This window comes from Tachypleus tridentatus, chromosome 9, assembly GCF_004210375.1.
Source record: "Tachypleus tridentatus isolate NWPU-2018 chromosome 9, ASM421037v1, whole genome shotgun sequence".
NCBI classification, from domain to species: Eukaryota; Metazoa; Arthropoda; class Merostomata; order Xiphosura; family Limulidae; genus Tachypleus; species Tachypleus tridentatus.
In genome coordinates, this window is record NC_134833.1 from 106,762,078 (window position 1) to 106,789,963 (window position 27,886).

Below are 27,886 nucleotides of genomic sequence, written 5' to 3' on the forward strand. Positions count from 1 at the left end.
GCTATGCTTGATAGGTGCCACTAGCATTATTTGAGCTGACGGTAGCCCTAAACGAAATTGGAGTAAGTTATAAATGCTGTTATTTTTATCTCGGGATCAATAAAAAATTTTATAAATAAGGGCCTACTGCAATAGTTAACTTTGCATTGTGTGAGGAAGAATTCGAGTTTGTTGCTATACAAAGGAAATTCATTTTGTAAGTCTCTGTTGTAAAACTAATCTTAGTTGTCGTTATTTCGATTCCAACGATGACTGTGTGTCACAGATATTCCGAGAATTAAGAAGAGATTGAGACCACAGTAACTCTACTACAATTCTGGTACCCTAATGTTAATGATAGTGTTGTAATAATGTTTTGATCTTGCCTAATCTATTAGATGAAGCCCATTTCTTACTTCATATTTCGCAGTACAGTGACAGAACTATTACATATTGTACTGTTTGTAGTGTAGTACTAGCATCTTTGAAACCCTAAGCACTGCACTTCTGGCATTACAATGCGTCGCTGGACATGAATAATTGATAGGTCATAGATAATTTTGATTAATGTTATAGTTAATCAGAAAATAAGGTAATTTTTCTTATCAATAAGGAAATGTACATACTTTACCACTAATAGAAGGCTGGTGTAATATGTCAATTATCATTATCGTCCAAGTTAAAAAGAAAATGAATTATGCTTCTTACTTTAAAAATGAAAGGATCCAAGCTATTTTTGCATGCTAGTGTTATTTTAAAGATTAAAACTTACAAGGTTTGATATTCAAAGTTTCTCATTATCAAATTCAAAGTTCAGGACAACCCATAGAATTCTTTAGGAATGAGCATTATGTATTAATAGTGTAATGGTAGTTTCTATTTTTGTACTATGATAAAATCTGTTTGAGCACAAAATGGTTTCCAGTTTTTAATCCTCTTATTGTTCAAAAATTAGACCATTTGTTAGAGGGAAAATACATTTTTTTTAAAGCTAAGATTTTGTTTGATTGAAAAATTCATTCAGAACAACATTATATTCAATGACTTTCAGAAATTTTCTGATAACCTGATGAGCCAGTGTTAACCAGATATCTTGGAAGCTGCCATCTTACTTAGTGATAAGTATGTACAAACAGAGGTTGGTTCTTAATACTTTTCTTCACTGAAAGGTGACAGTTAAAGTGTGCTAACCTTTGACAGATGATGCCAAGTCAGTTGGTAGCAAATCAACTTACAACAAACATAACTACCTGAATAATTATTTACACCTGTAACTAAGAAATGATATTAATAATTTGTATCACTTATGAATAATTTTAAGTCTTTAGTTATTGCTGTTGAAATTAAATTAAAGATGTGTTTTCACAGCAGTTGGCCAGTAGATATACTGATAGTTTTTTCATCAGTTTGACCATTTGAAATAGCTTGTAATTTTTCTGAATTTTTTTTTTAAATTCTACCCAGCTTAATAAATTGGAGATATAACATGAAATATGAAATACAGTAATAGACATAATAAATAGTAAACAAACTAACAGTGATAATGAATAAGCTTCATTGACTAGAAGCTATGATTTTAATTGGCAATGTGGAATGTTTGAAAAATTTCTTATCAAAGAGATAAAATGCTAGAATTATCTACTGGTCCATCTTTGTTCTCTCTGACAAAAAATAGAATGTAATGTTTATGACTTTGCTTATACTTAACAGTCAGCACAATTAATACAATGCCATTAGCAGCTCAGTTTTGTCAGGGGAGTGATATACTGCATCTTGTATCTGTGCTCTATGTACTTACTGATGTATTGTGTTATTTTTAATGTTTATTCATTAAGATATTATAGTGCAGCATACAGAATACCTCATGCTTGGACTGGTAAAATATCATGGTTTGTATTATGCTGCCAGGAACTAAAATTGGATATATGTATATGAAATACATTTTTTTATCATGATTAAGTGATATGTTTGTCTTAGAAATGCAATCAACTTTTAGAGAGTCCCCACTTTTATAAAAAAAAAAAAAAAAAAAAACACAATATAATAACTGTGTTACTGAGGGGTATGTATATTTCTGAATGTAGTTTTGGTTTTAGGTTTAGGGGTGTGCGTATTTAAATGTGTATGTGCCAGATATCCACAGTTTAGAATTTTGTATGGTTCTTTGCCTACCCTGTGTTTTTCTAGCAGTATAACAAATGTGAAAAAGAAAGAAAAAGCACTTACCTAAAGACAAACTATTTGTATATAATGGTGAAATATGTGGCCTTGGGTATGAATTCTACACCTGCTTATCTGTAGTAGATTTTACTTTATATTGTTTCTATTAAAGCTGGACAGTTAATGGAATTTGCTGATCAGTTATTGTCAGTTTCCTTAATCAGTTATATTCAGTTAAATGATCCTCTTGATGTGACTTAAATAACTGGAATAATTAAAGAAGTTATAATTAAAACCATTGATTTTGATGAGTAACAACATTAATGTATTAAGCTGAAAACCTTGAATTAATTGAAGATAATGAAAAAATACAAGCAATATTTTAATATGATTTAAACTGCAAATTTTAGAGAAGGCAAGGGATAATCAACTGAAATACTCACTAAAACGGTATGTATCAAGAATAAAGAAACAAGGTAATTAAAGCTTTGCAGTTTGATCATGGGGGTGAGCTGTATCTGGCAGGGAAAGGAATAAAGCTTACAAGGTTGCTAACAGGCAAAATGTTTAAAGGAGCAAAGAAAAAAGAACTATAATTGAAACTGGAACATGGAATATAAGAAAACATGAAGAAAGATGCTGCATGTTGATTATTTTGGGACCCTGTGAATTACAGTGGATGAGTGACATTTTCAACAGTGATTGGGCAAGAGCTATTTACGCTATAAGACAAATGAGTCAAAGAGAAATGGTAATAATACTTGATGAAAAGATGGCAAAGTGTGTTATCAAGACAGTAGAAGTAAGAGACTATTATTTCACAAATTGAAAGCCCAGCCATTAGAAATGGTGGTTAGACAATGCCAGCATCTGACGTGTTGGAAGAGGTAATAGATGCAATTTATGAACAGATGGAATTAAAGATTGATTCAGAAAATGGAAGTAATTATGTGGTCATAATGTGTGATTGGTATGCAGCTGTAGGAGCAGGAAGAGACATTAAAGAGATTGGTGGCTATGATTTGGGAATTAGAAATGAAAGAGATAGAAAATGGTTGGATTCTAAAGACTGAGAAAACTCTGCATTGCAAACTCAATCTTGGCATGAAAAAAAGGAGATGATATATTTGAAAGAAACCAGATGACTCCAGATCGATTATAGTCAGAGTGATGCCAAAACTGTTTGCTAAATTCTTACAGCTACCCAGAAGCAGGTGCAAACTTTGATTGTAATTTAGTGGTATTAACTTAAAAGAAAAGCTGAAACTGAAGATAATAAGCTTAAGCAAGAGTAGAAAGTGGTGTAATATTGATTTACTGAAAGGACAGAAAGAAATAACATTCAAGAGTAGAAAGTGGTGTAATATTGATTTACTGAAAGGACAGAAAGAAATAACATTCAAGAGTAGAAAGTGGTGTAATATTGATTTACTGAAAGGACAGAAAGAAATAACATTCAAGAGTAGAAAGTGGTGTAATATTGATTTACTGAAAGGACAGAAAGAAATAACATTCAAGAGTAGAAAGTGGTGTAATATTGATTTACTGAAAGGACAGAAAGAAATAACATTCAAGGAGCAGACTGAAGAAACGATGATTCAACAAAAATACGTTGGCAATGTGAAGAACTTGAGTGTATAGAAACATAGGAATACTATAAAGAACAGAATACTCCTAAGCACAGAAAATAATATTGGAAGAGAGAAGGAAAAAGATGAAAGAAACCTTGAATAACAGAGGGAGTGATAAAAAATGGAGGAGAGAAGAAAAGGGAAGAATGTCATCAAGAGGGAGAAAAATAACAGAAAAAGAATAATGAAATTAGAAGAGAAATTGATAAAGAGGAGGGAAGCCAAGAATTAGAGTAATGGAACAGCCAAGGCAAATCAGACTTACTGTACAAGGAAGTGAAATAAATCACAAGAAAATGACATAAAGAAGCAATTGGTATCATGCAAGTAGAGGAAACAGGGTATGTCAAAGTGGAAAGAATATGTTGAAAAAGTGTATGAGAAGGAAGGAAAGCCAGATTTAATTGAAACTTGAAGAGAAAAGTATGGAAAAAGAAGATGAGTTAATATTTTTAAAAGTGAAATTGTTACAGCAGTCAAAAGCATGAAGCCATGGAATGTAGAAGGAATCAGTGGAATCCTTTCAGAAATGATAAAACTTTTTGGAGAAGAAACATGATTTAACCAAACTCTGAAACAAGACAATGTTATGGAATTAGTAGTAATACCAATCCCAAAGAAACCAAATCCATTTTATCACTCAGATTTTCTGACCATTCATCTGATACCACACATGTAGAAAATCATGATACAAGTTATTTAGTCAAAAATTGAATTCAAAGCATAGATCTATGTTACAAGGGATCAGTTGGAGTTTCAGAAAGTATTTGAAACAAGAGAAACAATTGGAGGAATGAGAACAATCTGTGGAAGAAGTTTAAAATGTAACCAGCATGTTGTATTTATCTGTTTCATTGATTTTGAGAAAGCATTTGATAGAGTAAATTGGAGTGCTTTGTTCAATGTCTTCAGAATGGACTGGAAAGATAGAAGGCTGATTATGACTATGCACATAGGTCAGATAGCATCTGGGAGAATAGCTGATGGTGAATTAGTTTTGCAATAGTTAGAAGAGGTGTAATGCAGGGGTGTATATTATTATCAACACTTTTCAGTAACTCTGTAGAGGCAGTTATAAAAGATGCTTGAGAAAATGTGGCTGAAGGAATAATGATCATATAACATATAGTGAAATCTTGTAGATTTATACATGACTAGACAGTACTTGCAAAATGAAGCAGCAAGTGAAAATAAATATGGAAAAAAACAAAAGAGATGAGGGGATCAAAGAAAGAAGGTAAAAAACTGAACATTACTGTCAGAGTTAAAAGTTGAAAGGAGTAAAGGAATGTCACTGCATAGTTAACTATATCACTTCAGATGGTTAGTGTTCTAAAGAAATCTAAATTGGAAGGACCAGAGAAACCTTTTGAAAGAAAAAGGAGCTACTAATTAAACCCTGAAGGGAAACTAAAGAACAGAGTAAATGTCTCAAATATGTACATGTAAGACAGGGGCATTACTTTAGGTAGACCTACAGAGACTGGAAAATTTTGAACTATATTTTTGGCAAAGAGTCATGAAAATAAGTTAGATTGAAGGAAGACGAGGTTTTGTATCAGGTGACAGAAGAACGTGGATTTGTTTCAGTCATGGAGAAGAAACTTGATTGAGTTCGTGTCAAGAGGGGAATGGCTTGATGAAGGAGGTGATTGAAGGAATATTTCTTGGGAGAAGATCAAGGAGAAAGTGATGGTTAATGATGCCAGATGTACAAACAGGGAAGAATTTGTGGATGGAGCTAAATGGAGGGAAGAATTTACTTTGGACCTACCTAAGAACAGAATACATGATGATAAATCTAATTAATTAGATCAGATACTTAGAATAATTGAAGATATTAATGATTCCTAACACTAATTTTGATTATTTTAATGGCTAATTGATGCTCATAGGTAATTGATTTGTTAATAATCTAGCTCAGTTTCTTATGAAAATTTGGGGTTTTTAGCTTCCAATTATATGTATGTAGCAAAATGTCCAAAAAGGCTAGGTGTTAAATAAGTAATTAACCAAATAGTCATTACAACCAGTATCCATTTCATACTGAATAAACTTGTAAATGTAAAAGAAAAAAAATTAGTTCTTGATCAGTTAATTTAAAAATGTATAACCAGTTAAAATTTGTTTCAATAAAGTCAGTAGTGAGAGAGAGCTGTGGAAATTCTTAAAAATCAGGTGTTGTGTGTGTTAACTGTTAAGTAGTAACTTTCCAGCATCCTAATATAACGTAAATTTAGAAATATTGCTAACAAAGAAACTTATTTATGAACATTGTCATAAATAAGTAAAATATGGAAATATCAGAATAGATATTGAATGACATAACCTGTTTTATGATATTTTATATGAGTTTCAAGTGCTGTTTTATAACATTGAAAAATGGATGTTTAATTATTAGGTTTCTATAGCTAACTTGTGTTTGCAGGCTTCATACTCAAGGTAACAAAATACAGACTGTTTACTATAAACTTATGATTACCATGCATGGTAAGCATGACATATTTATTACCTTGAGGAAATTTAGGGTAGTTTAAATGTTCATTGATTTTATTATACCTTTATAAATGGAGGTATTGGTTTACTCTCTATCCTGAGTTATGTTGCTTATTGGTATCTGAAGAATTAGAAGCATTGGCTTTTTTGGAACTTATCTACCATGTAGCACTGGTTTTTATGATGTTTAAATCATAAGTTACAAGCTGCTTGTATCTTTTCAGGCAAGACTCCTTACTTTTCTGACAACTATAGCTTCATTATAACATAACTAGTCAGCTTTTTTGAATTTCACAAAAGTCTGTCTTCCACTTCACGTCAGAATGGCTAGAGAACCGGTTATTTTGAATGTTTATGATATGGTAAGTAATGCTCAATGTTTCATTTGATTTCTTGTTAATCAAGTAGATATTAAATAAAATTATTTGACTATGCACAAAAAATGTTTCTACATTCAAGTAGAATATACTACAATTTCATGTGTAACAGTTGATTAAATCAACTTTAACTTTTTTTTACAGTAAATTATGTTACTTGAATGTATATTTAAGTTATCAGTATACTTTTATCAGTGTAGTTTAAATCTTGTATGAGTACTGTATACATGTGTTTGTATATGTTTTTTCTACCATGTTAACAACATATTTCATATATAATACAAAAAAATTAGACTAATAACTGTAGAGTAGAATCAATAGAATACATTATAGTTGGTGAAATAGTTGCAAAGAAGTAACTTACTAGCTATACAGATGCATTAGCTATCAAAATTACCCTCTATTTTCATGCCTCATATCTGAAATAAATATATATTTAGTAGAAAGTTGAGTTTTTAAAAGTCTCAACTGCTTATATTAAGACTACTGTTAACTGCCTGTAAACCAGTGATGGAATTTGTTGATGTGAATTATTTTGTATTATCAAAATTAGTAAGAGCTTCATACTTTATATATTTTTTTCATAAAAAGTGTTTTAAGTTATTCAAGATCATCTCACAAAATAGACATTATTTCATAACAGTGACACATTTAAGTACTAGTAAGAAAAAACTGTGTAGCACAGCTGGCATATTTAATGGTAAAATCCTTGTAATTACATTTTGCTACTTTGGATTAACAAGAAAATTATAAGTTAGCATAAATACATTTCACTGTTTTGAATCACCATTAAGGTTTATATGTACTGATTAAAATACATGTGTATAAATTTTACCATGGTTGATCAAAAATAAACTTGCACATTTATTAAAAATATCCGTACATTTTCTTTTCTTTTTCTTCCTTGCAATAAAGCCTATTTTGTTTGATTGTTTTGTAGTATTGGATAAATGAATACGTCTCCCCACTGGGCCTTGGGGTGTTCCATTCAGGAATTGAAATTTATGGTGTTGGTAAGTTGAAAGATCTCTTATTTTGTGAAATTCAGAAACCTTTACTGCTTCACTGCTGATTTGTTACACAATTATTTTCAAGAATAATGAAAAATGGTAAGGTTTGATACATTTTTGTGCTGTCAGTCTACACTGCATGAATTTTGAAAGCTTATCATGAATGTAATATACTTGTAAGTATGACTTAATTTTGGATTAAGTTTTTTTAATGTTTTACAAACTGACATTGTAAAGTAAAGAACATTTTTTAAACTAATACTCTTTATAATCTATAACATAGTTGATGTTACTGTGTACGAGAGAGGCCAAGACTTATGATATTCTATATTACAATTTATAACACAGATACAGCTGTATATTTATACAAAACAAAATAATATTTCAGTAAATCTCAAGGAAGCATATAAAAATATCACAAAAAGGTATTGAAAGGATCTTGTACTCTTTGTTTTATCAACAATTGTGCTAGGACTTGGATCAAACCATAATTTTTGGCAGTGTATATAATACTAATTTTTCACAGTATTAACTAAGTAAATACCTAAAAGCAGCAAATAAAACAATGTTTTTCATTTTAATTTTGCGTTTTCACAAAGTATTTGTCTTGAAGAATTTTTGAGTAGGTTGTTAAAATTTTTGCTTTTATACCTGAATAGGTGTAAAGTTTCTGCTACTTGGAACAGCTAAGGTTATTTGAGAAACAAATCATGTTATAATTACATAAAGTAACCTTATTTTTACTTTATTTTTATATAATATATACTTTAAATTTCACTGCTTATCATAGCAAATGTTAGTTTCGTGCAAAATTCTCTTTGATATTGTTCATTACCTCCGCTTATGTAAGCAGCTATTCCAGTTGAGTGTGGCTCTCTATGTGCAATTTTTTTGCATGCCACAAACCTTGTGCTTCCTTATATCCTAACCTCAATGTGGTTTAACTGTACCTTGCATGTTAATCATCATGTGATAACCCTTCATCAAAAGGAGTGTGATATACCCTCCTGATGTAATGACTTCTTTTTGATCCTACTGAACTATCACTTCTCATTTGGCAGTCCTGTTATCAAGATGGTTTTTGTTTGTGCTGTCTTACAGTGTTGTTTTTAATTTCGTTAAGGTAGAAATATTTGTTCAACAGAGTTTGTTTTTACTTCGGAAATGTTATCATTTACTTTCAGCACAATTACTTAGGTTTAAGGTGCCAATACTTAATTGAGGGATTGTCAGCTTTAATACATTAGTAGGTTGATCATTATATAAGTTGATGTTTGTCAGGCCTCAAACATTTGGGTCTTCTAACTTTGGATAGATTGTTTTTGCTTTTTGAATATTTTGATATTAATATTATTATTTTTAGTTAGTTTCAATAATATACATTTAGTTAGATTTGTACCTTCTAAGGTTAGGGTTTTTTATAAATTAATGTTTAGTGATTTTTTTTTTACCAAAACATTATTTTAGGCTCAACATCTGTTTTTGTAAATTTAGGCTTATCTGTCATTCATCTTGCTGGTAAATCATCCATTAACTTAAATATATTGTTTCTTCAGTATATCCCTTTTTCTAAAATTTTTATTGTTAATATACACTTAATTTGACAATATAATGACAATATAATTTTTGTAATTAATCATATTTTATAATTCTTACAATTTTGTTTTTGAGGACCTTGGGTCCAGAGTCTGTTCAATCTTCTCCCACTATTGCTTGCCTTTTTTTCTTTAACTGTCAAATTCATTTGGGATGATGTCTAATTTTACAATTTTCCTTCACCTTATTATAAAAAGGCATTCCCAAGTCTCTACTACTGTGAAGTCTGCTAGACCTATCTCAACTCTTTTGTACATATTTCACTGTTTCTGTTCCCTTCCTTTTCCAGACATTTTGGTTAATGCTGGCATGCCTTGCTCTACGTTGGTTTTTGTCCATTTTTTTTTAGTTTATTGTGAAAACAATTTTTTTTTGTTTTTTTCTGTGTACTTCAGATTGTTGCCTGGATGGAGGCAGAATCTGTTAACCCTTCCCCTTTATCCCTAGCCAAATTTTCCAGATTTCATTTTTCTCTATTGCCTTTCTTATTTATATTGGCCATCATATGTCTCCTTCCTGAGGTGTTACATTTATTTCTTGCAGATGTTTGTAAGATATTTTCATTCTCCTTACCTCCATATTGGGGTAGTTGCCATCTTTGGCTCTTTTCCTGTTAAGTTGGCTTCTTTGTTTTAGGATCTTTTAGGGGTGGAAAGTGGAATACTGTCTTGTAACAAGTTTATTTTTCATCTATTTCTTATTGAGACTTACAGACAGCTCTTTTTTTTTCCCTGATGTTATTCTTTTGACTTCAGCATTATGAAGAGTATCTGTATTGCTATATTTGATTTTGTTTGGTTGTTCATTATCTCACTGGTCATTGCATTCTGTATTCGTGTTCCATGTGTGGCATCTTCCTGTCATTTACCTGCCTTACAAATAAAGGTTCTTCCATTAGCTGTGCATTTTCAGTGCAGTTTGATGTTCTACAGTTTACCTATCCCACCTCAATCACTTCTTGATTCTTTCCCTTGTTTTTTGTACTGTTTTTTATCACACTATGGTGAGCATTTTCTCCAGAACTGAGGATGCCCATGGGCAGCTTTCCTATTTTTCTTCCCTCATTGCACTGTCATGTATTTGTTCACCATGGGGTTGTCCTTTGAGCTTTTCAAATTTGTATGTCTTTGTTTTTAGTTCCAAATGCATGTGCCTGGGATGGTATTATGTTCAGACAGAATTGGTGCTTGTTCATACCTTTCTTTTCTCATTCCATTCTTAGTCTTCCATTGGTGAGTTCTGTGATTCTTGCCATGCTGTGTCAGGTCTAAATATTTCTTCCTGGTCAACACAGTTTCAGCTTGATCTGTCTTTTTTTTTTCTTCTTGATTGATTTTTCTACTCTCCACTTTCATGGCTCATGGGGTGTATTCTTTTTTGTCTTTTTAGTGTCCTTCCATGTCCCACCTTTAATATCTATCAGAATTGGTTTGCCTTTTGTGTTTTGTACCTGCTCTGGGTTGCTTCACTGCCTTTAAGATTTCTTTACATTAGTTCCTTTTTCTGCTGTTACCTTCCCTGGCACTACTTTTCAGTTTGTGACTTTTACCCTCCTCTTCTGCCCTTTGGATTTGGTTTTCAATTCAGTTGGCATTTCCTTCTTTGTCATTTTTCTCCATAATCTATTCTTTGTCTTCACTCTAATTAGGCACCTTCTCTTTTATTTTGTGATAAGAATGATCTTCATGCTTTGTTTGAGTAGAAATTTATAAATTCTTGGGAAAGTAACTTGAATTCTTGTAGAGGTGAACAAAGTAATTTAATAAGTTTAGAAGACCTTTCTAGGATAGGATATCAGGTTTTAAAGCTTAAGTTTAACTATGGAAAAATGTTCATATGACTCAAACATTTATTTATTGAATATTATTCTTAAGTTTATTATATTCAAACAATTCATATAAAGAAACTATGTTTACTAAATATAAATTGATTTTCAACAAGAACATTATTTGCAAAATTATTGTTATATAGCCTGTCAAGGTAATGGTGTGATACCTGTTGAGAGGCAAAGTCCTTAATCACTGATAAACCTTTGTTGGTTTTGCCATATTCCTTACAAATAGAAGTGGTTACTTCTGGAACCAGCAAAATATAGTAGCTCAAGAAACAGTTAATTTTAGTCAAGTTAAATCTAAGAGAATATATTCAAAATGGAAATTTATTAACAGTAGAAAAATTGTAATTCTAAAACAGAAGTATTTGTAATGTTTTCTTACACCAGTGTTTCAAAACAAAATTTGGGAAATTTTACAATTTTATAGAAATTCTAAGATTTTTTTAAAAATCTGAAACAGAATACTTGTTTGTAAGTTTGCACTAAGTTTTGTGCAATTTTATTAAGTATTTCCATTGTGATAAGTAAAAATTCAAAGATCTCTGGTCCAGAAAGAGTTGCTATTGGAATAAAAATATTGTCATGCATATCATAAACTGTAATAGACTTTGTAGATATTATTACACAGTAATGGATGTAATGAATAGCATAGTAGTCTTTATTAATTAAAGATCTAAGAATAAGTAAACCAATGTTCATTACTAAACAAACAACAAACAAATCAGTAATAAGGAAAAAGGTATTTGTAAGACTTGTCATTATTATCTTAGTTTGTGTAACCTGTGTATATTTTTGTAAAATTTAGGAAAAGAAAGTTTTTGAAATTTCTGATCATTTTTATAATTCCTTATTCTTTGTCATACATTTAGATTAATACTGACCTGCCAGAAAATGTTGCAGCTGTTGTTCATAGAAGGATTTTTGTTTGTTTTTTATTACTGAAGAGAAAATTATTAAAGGCTTATTTCACTAGTTCACATTTATTTGCCTGTTTTCTTGGAATGTGACTGTGGAAAAGATTATTTTACTAGTGTACATTTATTTTATTGTTTTCTTGGAATGTGATCCTGAGAAGATTCTTTTCTAGTGTACATTTATTTGCATGTTCTAAAGCAATATTTTTATCTTTCTTCACATATATAGCTTTTTTTGCACACTAACCTTTGACATATTGTGTATGCCACTATCTTTGAACTATCTCTCATCTGAGATGTACAATGTTATCATGTGACAGTAGCTCTCCAATAAAAGGAGGGAACCACATCATTCATGATCAGTAGATCCCCATAAGTATTTTCACTTGAAATTAATGTTATTCTTTTCCTCAGTACTATCATGAATGGATGTACTTCATGAAATTTAATATAGTGAGTTTTGTACTACTTTTTATCCTAGTGTTATCTTTATTTTATTTCATTGTACACATTCTTGAAATTACTGCCTAAAAAAATAAAATATTCACCTGGATAATGTTTTTTTCAAAACGGTGAATTCTCCAATGGTGGTGACAACTACCTTCTAATTCTGCACGCTCCTTCTTAGGTCCCAATTAAACATTTGCCATTTGCTCATTATATCATCTCTGTATCAAAAACTGTTTCCTTCTCTGTCTTGCTTGTGGCCATTGGAGATCTGATTTTTATGCAATATATGCCTCCTTGACTATTTCTTAAACTTAAGCCATTTTGTCAGGGAAAATGTTTCCCCTCTCCCATTTCACTTTCATCAGTCTCATTCTTTTCTGATCAAACTTATCCTGATCATCTTTTATGTGCAGTTTGAGTGGTCAGTTATTACCTGGCACATACAGCTACATTTTGGAGTTCCCATAATCATACATTCTTGCCAAGGGACCTCTTTCATTACAGGGATTTCTTATCCTCTGTTCACATTGGATGGATTTGTGAACTCATCTGGATCATACATTTCTCCCTGAATGAAAATTCTTATGGACTGTTTAATGCTTCATCACTTGAAATTACAATTTGACTCAATCTCAAGCCTCACACTCTCAAGAATTCTTGAAGGAGATTCTCCAGGCTTGAATGTACCCTACATTTAACACCTTTGCTTTCTGTTATGTCCACCGTTTGGCACTTTCTTCTCCCTCAGGATATCATCTGTCTTTAGTCACCATTCTCCAATCTACTCATCCTCTTTGATGAATGATTGCTTGTTACTTCTTTACTTGTTCTAACTCTTATATAGTTCACTTATTGGATTCCACTAAGTGGCAGGTGTTATTTCATATGGTATACTTGTTTCCAAAAATCCACATTGAATTAGGGATAATAGAAAGTATTACTCCTATCTGACTTGGCTCTAAATGTATCCACTATTGAGATGAGGTTTTCCACAAGATCATTACAGTGGCAGTTACGTATCTATATATCTTTCCTTGTCCTTTCCCTACTGTACATTCTATGTCCCTATGTGGGAAAAGCCATCATAGAGGAGTGTGTGTGTACTTTCTTGTTTCACTCATTGTTGGCTTTTCAGATTAGCTTTTGCAGTTATTTATAGCACTTTCTCCATTTGGCCATTTCCTCATTGTATCATCTCTGTATTAACTCTCTCTCTCTCTCAACCTAACTGTCACCCTTGTGGTAGTTAGATTCGATTGGGCCTGAATACCTTTTTGATATCTCCTCAATGCAGATTCCTTCTTCCCTGACTGTTGAGTTTAGTATGGAATATTCTTGCCACTTACCAGTTCCTAACAGTTGAGACAGTCAATTTGGATAGTTTATCATTTGTTATGATACCCCTTCAGAGAGAGTCTGAATGAGCAGTACAGTGCAGTGGGAAGTAGCAGCAATGTCCATGTGAGTGTAGTGCCTGTTACCTCTTGAATAATATGCCAATTTTGCAATCGGTTTGGCTAGATGGATAGACAAACACATTGTTTTCCTGAAACAGGAAGGGACCTTCAACACATTAGCTTTGCCTTTCTCCTTCATGCTTCCATCTAGGTAAAGATTATATACCATACATGAGAGAAATGAGGTCTCCCATGAGTCTTGCTCCCTTTACTCCCCAGTAAGCCCTAACTATAGGATGTCACACATCATGTACTTTCCCATAAATGCATACTTCTCTGCATGCCTTTTCATCCTTTTGGTGCACATTATTCTTGCCTCATGTAAGGATGACATTAATTTTAAGTGCAAATGCTTATTTATGGGGTTCTACTGTGCATGGATGATTTGTCATTTTCTATTGACAGAAGACTATTGTCACATGATGATTACATTGCACTAGTGTAGTTCATGTTAAAATGTGTCTTAGGTGGGTGATAGCTCAAGGTTAATAGTATGCACAAAATCTCAAAGGCAATTGTGTGAGGAATAACTGTTGTGTGAAGAGAGGTGTCTATCAAAAATACATTTTCAGGTTAGTAAAATGTTAGCTTTTGTTAGAATGTGATTCTGTAAAAGATAGTTTTACTAGTTTGCATATAATCTCTTATTCTGCTAGAATGTATTTGCATGAAAGATTGTTTTACTAGTGTATGTCAGAATTTTATGTATATGTTAGTGGAATGAGATTTTTTACGGTGGGTGTTTGTGGCTAGTTGGCAATGAATTCAAACAATAATTGGAAAGCCCACAATCCACTTGTTTTGAAGTAATATATTCATAACAAATCAAATTATGTACAAATTTCTTTGCACTATATAAAACATCACAGTTTTATGTAAAATCAAATAATTATCCTTTTTTATCGAAAGTTAACACAGGCTTATTCAGTTATTTTTTTTCCCCATTTTATTAGATATCAACACTTCTTTGTTGTATGAAGTTTTAACTTTTTTTCCTCATCTTACATAAGGAGTTGATCATAGTTTAAAATGCAGTAATGTATCTAGTTGTTTAGTTTAGATGGTTGTCAGGCCCATGGAATTATTTGATTCACCTATACACACACAACAAGTTTTGATATTATGTCTTTATACCCTAATGTTCTGCTTGATGAAGTAATGATATTGAATACTGATTTAATATTTCCTTGTAATATTAAATTCAGTGGCTTAACTAAAAATCAATTTCTGAAACTACTTGAAATTGCAAACAAAGAAACTCATTTTTTAAAATGATAAGACACGTGATCGAATTGAGGATGTAACCATGGGCTCATTACTTGTTTCCATACTAGCTAATTTGTTCTTTTCTTATCATGAAACCAAGTGGTTACAGTCATGTCTGTCTGAATTTAAGCCTTTAGTTTGTAAGAGATATACTGATGGCACTTATTGTATTCAATAAAGTTGTCAAAAAGTTTCAAGATTATGTAAATACAAAACACAAGAATATCAAGTTCATGGTTGAAGAACAAATAGATTTTAAGCTGACATTTTTAGGTCTAGAAGTCATCAACCAGAACAACAAGTTCAATACTAAGAACTACCACAAACCAACATTTTCTGGCCTGTACTATTTGAATAAGTATTTTGGTTCATAGAGCATGTAAATTTACCTCCTTTTATGATTAATTTCATGATAAACTTAAAATTATTCAAAAATATGATTAAAAATGTCTTCCCTCTAGCACTCATCAGCAAAAGTATTTTTGATATATCATTAAGGTACATAACCCCAGAATTTCTTACCCCAACATTTCTGAATGTTCTATCACCTTGACACTCATTCCTGTGGCATCAAACTAAAAAATCAAATCAAAAACATTCTATAACCAACTTATCTCTAAGTCAGTCTAAGAGTTATCTTCAAACTGAACAAAGGTATATAAATATTTTTCATGTTTAAAGGCAAAATATCTAAAAAAAAATTGCTGTTCGTATACAAATATTTGTATCCTTGCCTCAGCAAAGTCTATATTGAATCAATGACTCAAACCTTAGCTACCAGAATAATGGAGCATGTGTACAACTTTTTCAGTAACTCTGGAATTTACAATTACCTATGCAAGAACAATATGTAAAAAAACAACAACAGTGAATACTTCAAAATAATACTCAGCAAAGGACGTATGGACACTAAAAAAAAGTACTTTGGTTCATAACCTACAACCCAAGCTGAACAATCAACTAGCTACATCACTGTATCTCATACTTTGATCTACTCAGTTACTTTAGAATCCAATTGAAAAGTTATATTTCTTTACTCTTATCACAATAGTATCAGTAAATATTTCATTTATGTTACCCCACAGGTTACCACAGTTGTATTCTGAACCTTAAATAATTGTCTCCTTTATGTTAAAGTCTACACAAATGAGTTTAATTACTCAGGAAACCCTTCAACAAGACAAATTATTCTCTTATCTCTGTCAAACTGAAACTCACTTTAACATATTGCTTCTTGTGCTTAAACTTCCAATCACTCAGTTTATTTCTGTCTGATTATCTCTCACCTGACTTTTCTCTACTTGTACTTTAAACCTTGTTGACTGAGCTCTCAAACTTTTTTAAACTGAGTGAGTGACACTAATGTAACACTACATGCTTAAATAATAAGAAAAATACTGAAGATTCAAGTGACTTGACATCAACAGTACTAGTAAAGTCTAGATGACAATGTAATTGCAAACACAATGTATGATCTGTACAAAGGTATATAATGTATGTTGTTACAATCAACACTTAAAACATTTCATCTTTGACACTCTTTTCTTTAAAACTAAACAATCATTAAATATTAAGTCACAAAATAAGCTAAGTAATAATGCTTATACTAAGTAGTCTTGCCTATCCAACAGTGTTTTTGTTTTATTAAAATGTGATCCTGAGAATATTCTTTTACTAGTATACATTTATTTGCTTGTTTTATTATAATGCAATCCTGCAAAAGTTTGTTTTACTAGTGTACATTTGGTTACATTTTTTCTAATAGTTTTGTTAAAACATGGATGACCACGAGTGGATATTCATGTTGTATTTCTGTTTCATGTTTTATATATATGTTAATGCTGGGCTATGCTTAGTTTTGTGTAATGTTAAAAAGTTGGAATTATTACTAAGACATGATATTTTTCTTTATTTTTACTAGAATATGCCTATGGAGGACACCCATTTCCTTTCTCAGGGATTTTTGAAATTGCTCCTAGAGATGCTGATGACCTAGGAGAGCATTTTAGATTTAAGTAAGATATTTTTCCTTATTATTCATTCTCATTAGTTTTAGTTCTCTACCTGTGGTACATCACTACAGTGATACTGGCACATTATTAATGTTAATGTTTTAAAGATATAAGCAGTGGAACTAATGAAGGTTGCATAATATGCTGCATTATTTAACAGAATGTGCATTTAATATGTTTTATTATAAGTACAACTGGCTTTAGTTTAGAGCTTAAAGGGAACCCATTTCAAAAGAGGTATATGTTATTTTAAGAGGAGTATAACAGCATATTTTGTAAATAAGATACAGTAATTATTTTTTTTTAGTTTTAATGATATATGGAACATACTGTTGCAACATTTCAACAGAGTTGGCAAGTACATGAATTTATCAGGCTTGTCATTATAGTTGTTGCCATCCAAGTATTTTTTTGTTTCATTCACACACAACAGAGATATAGAAATTGACCTAAATATTGAAGTAGAAACTTCTGTTTATGGAACAACTGCTTATTAATAAGATTAAATAAGTACAAGAAAGAAAAGCAATGAATCATGACTTGTAGAATATGTGTTGCCTGTAAAATGAGTGTGTGAATCATAGTTTTCAGATCAGTGGTTACAAGCATATTTCATAATGATAATATATAATTGATATGTAGTAAATTTTATGATATAAATAAATATATGAAACAAAATTCAGATTTGCTTCAAAAATGTTCTCAGTGTTTTTTGCAGTTTCAATTTTAAGTATTTATGTTTCAAATTTAGAAATAAAATTTTGGGTACAACCGTTGGGCTGAAAACAGTCATGGAGTACATATAATGAATATTTTAATTATTCAGTACTTGGTAGTATGAAAATGCGTATTTTGTAAAACTTAGAGATTTGAAAATTAGTAACATGCTGACATCTAGTGGTTTAATAGTGTAAAAATGATTCACTATATGTTATGAAACTATAATTTATATGCTGCCACCTGGTTGTTTGACACTTTAAAAATAATACAATATATAAGCTAATATGCTGGTTGTTTGAAAACTAAAAGCAGTAAAATGCATGGTGTCTACTTGTCTTTAAGTTTACAATTCAACATATAATAAAACTCATTAAATCTATGGATTCAAGTATTCTGAAGTGACTAAACAATTAAGAACTTATTCAATAGCCCACATTTTCCATTACTTTATGTTTACCTATTTCACCAAAGCTAGCCCACCAAAATGCTTAAAACTAGACAGTAGGTGCTGAATGACTAATTGCCATACCTCTGATCAATGCTTCTAAGTTTAGGATGACCATATCTGAACCCAAGAGTACCTCTGAATCTTGCTATTTAACTTGAATCACATAAGTAGTCATTCAGATCACAAGTACCCAGTACTAGAACTGTTTTAATAAGACAGCATATAAAAGATGTAAATATACTGCTAACTTTGCTGTATTGTAGAAATTGTATAAATGTAATTGTGCTGTAGTTGTAATTTGTACACTGTCTTACAATGTGTTATTTGTTTAAAGCTAACATCACTTAAGAATAACCTATTAAGTTCAACGTGCATTAAATTTATGATGTAACTTTGTTTTAGAGAATGCATGATAATGGTTCATCTTTAATGTTGGTTTGGAAATTTGGTTTTTCAATTTTTAAGTTTTATATGGAGGTTCTGAAAAAATTAAGCATAGGGAGAAAAGTAAATGTATATTTTTATTTGTCAATAATGTGATCTTTTTCTTTCTTGGTTTGTGTATTTGTATGTTATACTGAAATCAACAGATTAACTCTGATATATTAGTATATTTAATTTCTGACTAAATGATGCTGCATTCATACTATCTTGCATAGAAATATAAGATACTGCAATATTTAGTAAATGAGTCTAGGTGTCATTATAAGCCCAGAATAATTATGTGAAAACCCATTGTACACTATGGAGATATGGGTTATAGCCAGCCATTGGTTAAATGAGTATTAAGATTACTAAAATAGATTTTTCTAAGAGTTTAAATTGCTAATGATTTTACTAAAAAAATTCAATCAACAGTTTTTAACAGAAAATTACTAATAAAACTTACTTTACTTGGTATGTTACAGCATGAAAGCTACCACCCGATATTTCACATTTATAAAATGTATATTTTCAGACAGTCCCTTCTTATTGGTTATACAGACTTCACAGAAAGTGACATTCGTCACATTGTTGAAGAAATGGGGAAAGATTTTAGAGGAGATCGCTACCACCTTATGAACAAAAACTGTAATCATTTTACTGGTACTCTAGCTCAAGTAAGTGTCAGTTTAGCTGTTTTTCAGTGTAACATCATGAACAAAAACTGTAATCACTTTGCTGGTTCTCTTGCCTCAGTAAATGTCTCCCACCAGATGTTGCTTCACTAAGCAATTCACAGTCTTGTAAAAATTGTATATCATAGATTTCTGTTTCTGTTACAGCTTTAAAAGGGGCTCATAGTTATAATTGATCAACATCAGCCCCCCATCCCAGTCTTGTTTAATATGGGATTATAACTTTGTGGTACAGAAAGGTAAGTACAGTTTCTAAAGTTAACATTTTCGTTACCTGAAAATGGATTTCAGGTAAATATTTCTTTTTTGCACCACCTCTCATTCTTCTCCTCACTTTCAGTTAATTTTTTTTTGCCTTTTTACCTCCCAGTGGCACAGCAATATGTGTGTGGACTCGTGCTACTAGAAACTGAATTACATGCTTTCCAAAGAAACTTGTCTTACCACCTAACATGTTGCAACAACACACAAATATGTCGGTTAAAAACGACATGGACAGTGGTTCTTGAACAGTGACTAGTTGGAAAAGCTAAAAAGTGTTTCCTTTTCCACTGTGTTCCAGTTATTAAAACTGGAAGCTTGTGGATTTTATTTAGTTACATGTGTCAATAACTATACTTTTACCAAAGTGATGTGGTGGACACTTAGCAGCTTTTTACCCCATAATAAAACTTTCACATCTAACAACTAATTAAACATGACACTTTACAAATTAAAATAGTCTTACTTATATAAATAATAGGCAGAGCATGGATACCCCATTGCATAGCTTTGTGCTTAATTTAAAACAATCAATGAATCACTTGCCTTTTCAAGAATGAGCCTATAATCATGTGCTAATGCTCATGGGGATTACTACACATGACAGTTGTATGGTCATCCTATCTGGTGGTGAAGGGCTACAGCATTATGATAATTACATCATGGGTTAGCACAATAATCAGATGTGTAGGGGTGGGAGTTTCTTCAAAGCTTATGGCATGTACAGGAAATTTAGATACATGTCTATGTGGTGCATAGAGATAAATTATTTTAAATATTGATTTAAGTACTGTCCTTTGTTTCTTACATACATAATTATGATTTGGAATTTGCATTAAGTAAGTTTAGTACTTTCTTAAGCAGTTGAGTATTGAAGCTTTATAGTTTTTAACTGTTTCATAATACTTTACTGTATGAAATTATGAGATCTCCTACTTACCTGTAAGCTTAATCATAATTCATCTCAAAAGTGGATTTTAGTGATTCACTTATGATCGGAGTATCAGGAATTCTGTTATTTATATAGGTTGTTTATTTAACAGGTTTTGTGTGGGCAAGATATTCCACGATGGGTTAATAGATTGGCATACTTCAGTTCTTGTGTTCCATTTCTCCAACGATGTTTACCTCGTCAGTGGTTGACTCCAATAGCACTTGAAGCCTCCATCCATGAAAGCATGGAAACAACCTCTTCAGACCCTTCCAGACATGGCCATCTCTGATGATAGTAGAGTTATTATGATAGTTTCAGTGGCCAAAGTAAAAACTCCATGTGTGCCTAGTCCTTCTTTCTTGATAATTAACACTAAAGCTCTATAGAGGACACGTGATGATGTGCCGTAGGGGTGGGGGTGTGGTGTCACCAAAAGAACAGATCTTACACCTTTGAAACTTTAAACATGTGCACAGTACATGTTAGTGGAGAAATCTATCTATCTAACACTTACCATCACAAGATTTTCCTTGACCTCTTTTTGTGTGATTTTCAGAAAGGAGATTTTTTTCTGGCAGCTGTAATCTCATATTTAAAGATGATCTATGACAAATATGAGGACTGAATTACAATTTTACAGTTGGACTCTGTCAAATTTTTTGAATTGTATTGTGATGTGGTAGTGTGTTTAAAGTAGTTGTACTTTTCCACTAGATTTTAAATTGAATGTTATTTAGACACTTGTTTTCAATCTTACATGTATCTTTTAATATATTTCAAAGTCTTGTTTTAACTGTAAAATCTAGTAATAACTAGAAATCAAATTCTTATTGACACAATCTAACAAAATCTATCTTCACACCACCAACTAAGTGACCTAAATCAATCTTTTGTGCCACCAGCTAATTGACTTACTTTTATGACAAATCTAAGAAAATCTATCATTTATGATACCAGCAAAATGATCTAATTATTCTTTATGGCACCATCTAAACAAATGGAATGACTTCATTCTTAACTTTAGCTCAACTAATTTCATCTTTCCATTACAATACTTTTGAACAGTCTTTCATGCCACTAACCGACTTTATATTTCATGCTGTAACTAATTGTCTCTATCTTTATTTATTGTATAAAAACTGGTGCTTTAATTTTACCAGTGTTCAGAACTTTAATACTTTGCCACAAAGTGTCACAGGCTCCATCTACTTTTACCAGTTTACAGAAACTAGTTTTTTTGTATCACAATTTAACAGAATTTAATTAACTTTCATTTTGGCAATTTATGAAAAGTTAAGACATTATAAAGATGTTTCTAATTGAAACATAGTTGACAATTGTGCATGAGATATTTTGATTGCTATTTTTTTCTTTACATTTCATAAATTTGTCTTGCAATGTATTAAAAGATTGTTGCATATTTCTATTCTGTATATGGGTTAAAACTAACTTGACTCTTTAGAAAGCAGTTTACTTGATTCTATTATTTAGTTATTTATGCTGATTCATCTATTATACAGAATAACTTCCCAGGTATTTGAGAAGCAGTCAACAGAGTTTTAGATAAAACTATAGATTGAGAACAAAATGTATGCTCATTTTAATGATTACTATTTCTACAAATCTTTTTCTCTTTTTCAATGAAAGATGAGATTGATAACATTTCAGTTACTTTTGAAAACTAGTTGTATTAAAAAGAACTTGTAATGCGAAGTTTGAAAAACAAGTGTACAAAAATATATTTCAAAGAAGTAAAATATTATACACTTCAAAACAATGTTTTATCTTGTGTGCCAGGATATCTGAAATAGAACTGAAATACTAGATGTAAACAAAGACTAATACGTAGTTTGCTTGTTTAAAGTCACTGAAAAGTTTGTTCTTCATCCTATATGATGTCTGTATTTATCTACTGGATTATAATTTTTTTAACAACAACAAATCCTTGGCAGATAAAAATCAGACTTGCCAGACTTTGAAATTGCTCACTTTTTTGAATTTTACACACAAAAATGTCCAACTTTTTGAATTTAACTTCCATACCTTATTTTAAATTATTTTTAACTTGCTTGCATTAAAACATCACTAAATAACTCAATATATATTGTTTTGTTTAGAACAAAATTTAATTTTTTCTAATTTTGTTTTGCATTTCAACTGTGATTATACAACTGTTGACTTGAACATTCTTTATATTTTTCTTTTATTACTGTTTTTACATCATGCAGATATGTTTGTGAATAATTTCCATTTCCTTATTTAACTGTGATTTTTTTATTTAAGCTCAAAATATAGTCAAAAATAATTCAAGACATTAAGTCCTTTTAAACTTTTTTGTGACACTAAATTTGAATGAAATTTTATATTTTTTCAAACTTGAAAGAAATAAAATAAAACTTGCATTAAGTAAAACTTATTAAATCTTAAAATTGTGGGTATATAAATGAAATTAAGGTCACATGTTCAATATACGATTTTGTTGATACTGTTTTTTATTTGGTTTAAAATAAAATTACCATGCTTGTGGAATAAATCTAGAAGGTTCTGTAAACACCCAGTGAACATTTTTTACCATTTTGTTATTTGGTCACTGTAATTTATGTATCGGAGAATTATTTGAGCATAATTATCAGGAAAAAAGATATTGGCTATTGGTAGTTTGCTTGAATAGAATCACAATAACAGTCTTGACATAAAGCCTTTTGTTTTTTTCTGAGTTATCTGGTAAAGAGCAAAAATAGCACTGTACAAAGTTTGAGGTCATATTGAAGAACATTCTGTGAATAAATTAACATTTTGACTTTTGTAAATGAGTATAATTCAAAGAGAATAATTTACTAACATTTCAAAATTGTTTCTTCACTTGATATGGCTGTTGTCACTTTAAGGCATTTGTAATTTTTAAAAAAATATTTGTATTAAGTATAATATTAAGAAGCATTTATTTTTTAGTTCTGAAATGTCTATTGATTAAGTATACTTTGATATCAAATCTAATCACTGATGAACATGAACTGTTTATAGTTGCTGATATTTTAGTAACAGTTGACAGCAGTTGGTAATTTCTCATTTCCATCTACCACTGTTACTAGCTCTGTGGTTTTACAAAATGTTGGTTAATTTATTCAGTACTGTGAGGTGGAAGGTTTCTGTTACATTTTTTATATGAAATAGGTTATTAAGAAAATCATTTTTGCCATCATGAATCACACCAAAATAGTATGGTCAGCTTATATCAAACCTTGCTTGATATACAAGACATTTCAGTGGTAAAAATATTAATTACTACTGCTATGGTAGTAAAGGAGTGCAAGTTTCTGTTTTAGTAACTTCAATTACAGTAATAACAAAACTTGTGGCTACTGACTGCTTTGGTGGTAATGAATTATAGGATATCCTTAGAAATAATAACAAACAAGTTAGGCAACCAGCTTCTATGATAGTAAATAACACTATGTAACACACATTTTATTCCTGGATAGTACATGTTATTTTTCAATTGCTTATGTTGTAAAAGTAGAGAAAATGGCCATTATTCCCTTCAAACTTTGCTTTTGTGACCTAGATAATGAAATTTAGAAATTAACTTATTTTCTATGTAAAAACAGTCAAATTTGCACATTTTCATAAGGTCTAAATGAAACAACATATGAATCAAGATTTACATGTATTTATACTAAATTTATACAAAAATGTTTAGAAGTGAGTAGTTTTTCAAGATTTGCAACTGTAATGTAAGACACTTTCATGTATCATCTCCCAAATATAGTCTCCCATCATGTTTTCGTTATATGCTCCTTGGTAGTGGCATTCAAAGTCCAGTATATCTCGAAGCTCTTGCCTTGCTCCTTTGAGTATGCTCCCATGTTCTCCTTGAATTTATCAAGATGAGCGTCAAGGATATGGACTTTCAGAGACATCCTGCAGCCCATTTTGCCATAGCTCTTCACCAGAGCATCATCTAGTTCCACATAATTTTTGTCCTTGTGATTGCCCAAGAAGCCCCAAACCATTGTGACAAAGCTGCCCCAAACTTTTTTTCCTTTGTACTAAGCTGCTTGGGGAATTCTGTGCACTCCAGAATCTTTTTTATTTGTGGTCCAATGAAGACACCAGCTTTGATCTTTGCCTCAGACAGTTTAGGAAAGAAGTCTTAAAGGCTGCAGACTCCATATCAAGAGGTGTGACAAATTGTTTCATAAGACCCAATTTTATGTGCAATGGTGGGAACAACAACTTCTGGAGGTCCACTAGTGGCTCACACTTGACACTGTGCCTCCCCACAGAAAACTCGGTCTGTTGTGACCAGTGCTTCCTGTTGTAGTGTCCCTGCTGTTAAGGGAAACTTCATAAAGCCTTCTTGGAGACCCATAAGGAATGCCACCATTTTGAAGTCTTCAGTAATCTCCCAGCCATACTTCAAGGCTTCTAGCAAAGTCTTGATGCTGTTGTATTTCTCTTTGAGGTGCACCGAATGAGCCAAGGGAAGAGACGGATACTTATTCTATGTGTTCACCTAGGCAGCTAGAACTAAATTAAAGTGGTGAGTGGTGAGCCCCTATATATTACTATGGAAAGTTTTAGAAAATTCTAAAAGGTTCTTGAAAATTCTCGTAAATTCCACAAAATTCTAGAAAATTCTTGTAAGTTCTACAACATTCTAGAAAGTTCTTGAAAAATTCTTGTAAGTTTGAGAAAATTCTCTAATAGCTATTCAGCACTGAATCTACCTGGAATGTTCTGGAAAATGAGTAAATTTGAAAATTTTATTACCCAAGTCACAAAAGCAAAGTTTGAAGAGAAAAATAGGTCTTTTCCATTTACTTTAGGCATAAGCAATTGGGAAGTAACACTTTTGGCCCAGGAACAAGAAAAAGTTAAAGTTGTTACATAGTGTAATTCAATGATATTCTTTGTTGTAGTAACAACAAACAAATTAAACTACCAGCTGTTATGATAGTAATGAATTATTATTATACTGTTTTTGCTAGTATAGCTGTATTTTTGTGGTTCAAATTGTTGGTTTGACTTTGGGAGCTGTGAGCTCTTTCTTTTTGTAATTACAAAACCTTTTCATGGACCAGTTTGGGAAACTCAAGTTAATAGATAATTTATTGTTTTAGTTGTAATAAAATCTCTTGATGGGTGAGCAGTAAATCTGTGAACTTATAATGCAACTAAAGTTACTAGTTTATAAGTAGTAATGAAATACACTGTGCACTAGTACCAGTCACAAAGGAGAAATGAAATGCAGTATGAACTACTTTAAGTTACTCAATAGTAATGTAGACCACTGTGCCCTACTACAAGATACAAAGTAAATATGAAATGCAATATGCCCTACTACCAGTTACTGAATAGTAATGAAATGCAATGTGTACTAGTACCAGTAACTAAATAATGAATTGCACAAAAAATGTACAGCTAAAGTGATAAATCATGATGTTAGTGTATAAATGACTATGGTTTGTGTTTCTGGTGCTTGTGAAAAGTAATTATTTCCTACTTTATGTGTGAATTTGTCAAATGAAGTTTTTATAAAGCTCTTCTCCCCTTGTGAGTTAATAATTTTGTAGAACTAGTCAATCAGAAAATCCTTGTTTTATAACTGTTGTTTTACAACTTTATTGTTCATATAGAACAGTACAGTTGAGATCTAAACAGTTTTCAACATTTACTTCTACTAACTTTAAATTCTTGGTTGTTTTTGAACATGTGTATTTTGTTTTATACATTTATTTTGATCTTTATAAAACATAGCTTGGAATTCAAACTAAGTTGTACCTTTTATATTTTTCTAGATGACTATTATATTATTGCTATCAACATTTGTAATACCTTATTTGTCGTCTTTGAAATGCATTGTAACTAACCATTGGATTAGTCTTAATCTTTGCACATCTACATCAGTGCAATGGACTTCAAAGAATTTGTTTTCCAAGCATAATTTATTTTTGGTTTTGCTTTGAATCAATCTAAGTAGGCTGATTGGATTTATCTTACCAACTCTTCTTTATAGTAATTTATCTCCTAGTGGCTCAGTGGGTAAGCTTTGAGAACTTGTGCACTAAAAACTAGGTTTCAATATCTGTGGTGGACAATGAGTAGATAGCTTTACCGTTGAACACAAACAAAACACAATAACATTTATTTATATAAAGTTGCTGTAGTAAGTTTTTGCTTTATTATGAAATTGCACTTTTAACTTGTAAAACAAAGATTTCCTCCAATTTTACAGAAGATATATGAAGAAGTTTCTAGCATAATTATTGGATACTTCTCTGCCAAAAAGAAACCAAAGCTCAAATTAAAAATTGTTTTTACAAATTATGCAAGAAACTTGGCTATGGTTGTTTGAGGTTCTATCACAATACCAGGTGAAAAAGAAGTATTCTGTTAACACTTGTCAGAAAGTGTGTTTACGTAACTTCTGTCAAAACATTCTTACTGATAAAGTTGTCAAGTGTGTAATTTCTGTCATAAAGTTCTAATGAGCAAGCTCTGTCCATTTCATTTTGTAAATGTTGCCAAGTGATTAAAGTGACCAGATACATTATGTCATTCATGTAGTGACCTTATGATTTGTTTCTTTTGATAGGTAAACCATTGAATTATTTTAGTTATAAAGTCTGACTGAGTTACGTATTGCTGTTACAGAGGTAGACTGAATAATCTACTTCCATTTCAACATATTCAAGTAAGAAACTTACTTAATAACGTCCAACATTGATTTTAGCCACAAAGTTTGGCCGTAGAAGCTACATATATTTCTCTTAAATAGTGATGAACAAATTTTTTCTGCATAGTTTGATGACATGAGTTACTTATTTTACAAAGGCTAAACATACTTGGCCTTTTGCCTGTAGAAGTCTGAATACTAAGATTAACCAGAAAGTCATCACAAAGTCTTACTGTATTAAGTTACTTTCTCAGAAGATCTGACCACACAAATTACTTCTGTCATTAACACTGACTATGCATTGGAAAGTGTAATCAGTCCAGCTTCTGTGGTAATATTTTATCACCTCTTGAAACTTGTTTCAATTACATCTTCCTGCAGTGTATGTTTTTCATTATTCAGTATTGTGAAGTATATCTATCTATACATATAATTTCATATGTGATTTTAAAGCACTTTTAATGATGCCTGAATTTGAGTTGAAAAGTGTGGTTGTGGTGGTTGTTTATGAAACTATACAGAATTATGTGTTTATTGAACATCC

The 27,886-nt window shown here is 31.2% G+C and overlaps 1 protein-coding gene across 5 annotated transcripts; it reads left to right on the forward strand.

Annotated features, from left to right (window-relative positions):
• On the forward strand, positions 1 to 27,224 carry LOC143225987 (deubiquitinase DESI2). 5 transcript variants are annotated; one of them, XM_076456301.1, is made up of 6 exons: positions 1 to 62; positions 6,491 to 6,628; positions 7,584 to 7,656; positions 17,092 to 17,185; positions 19,309 to 19,450; positions 20,773 to 27,224. In XM_076456301.1, the coding sequence occupies exons 2-6, from the start codon at positions 6,590 to 6,592 to the stop codon at positions 20,950 to 20,952; spliced, it is 528 nt and encodes a 175-aa protein (XP_076312416.1). In that variant the 5' UTR covers positions 1 to 62; positions 6,491 to 6,589; the 3' UTR covers positions 20,953 to 27,224. The 5 variants fall into 5 exon arrangements, with proteins under 5 accessions (XP_076312416.1, XP_076312417.1, XP_076312415.1 ...); XM_076456302.1 differs by having other exon boundaries at positions 50 to 319; XM_076456300.1 differs by having other exon boundaries at positions 57 to 196.
• Positions 27,225 to 27,886: the final 662 nt, after the last annotated feature.

Coding starts and splice junctions, on each gene's coding strand:
- LOC143225987 (XM_076456301.1), top strand. CDS start 6,590: ATGGCTAGAGAACCGGTTATTTTGAATGTTTATGATATG. Junction 6,629..7,583: donor TTTTGAATGTTTATGATATG/GTAAGTAATGCT, acceptor ATTGTTTTGTAG/TATTGGATAAATGAATACGT. Junction 19,451..20,772: donor TTACTGGTACTCTAGCTCAA/GTAAGTGTCAGT, acceptor TTTATTTAACAG/GTTTTGTGTGGGCAAGATAT.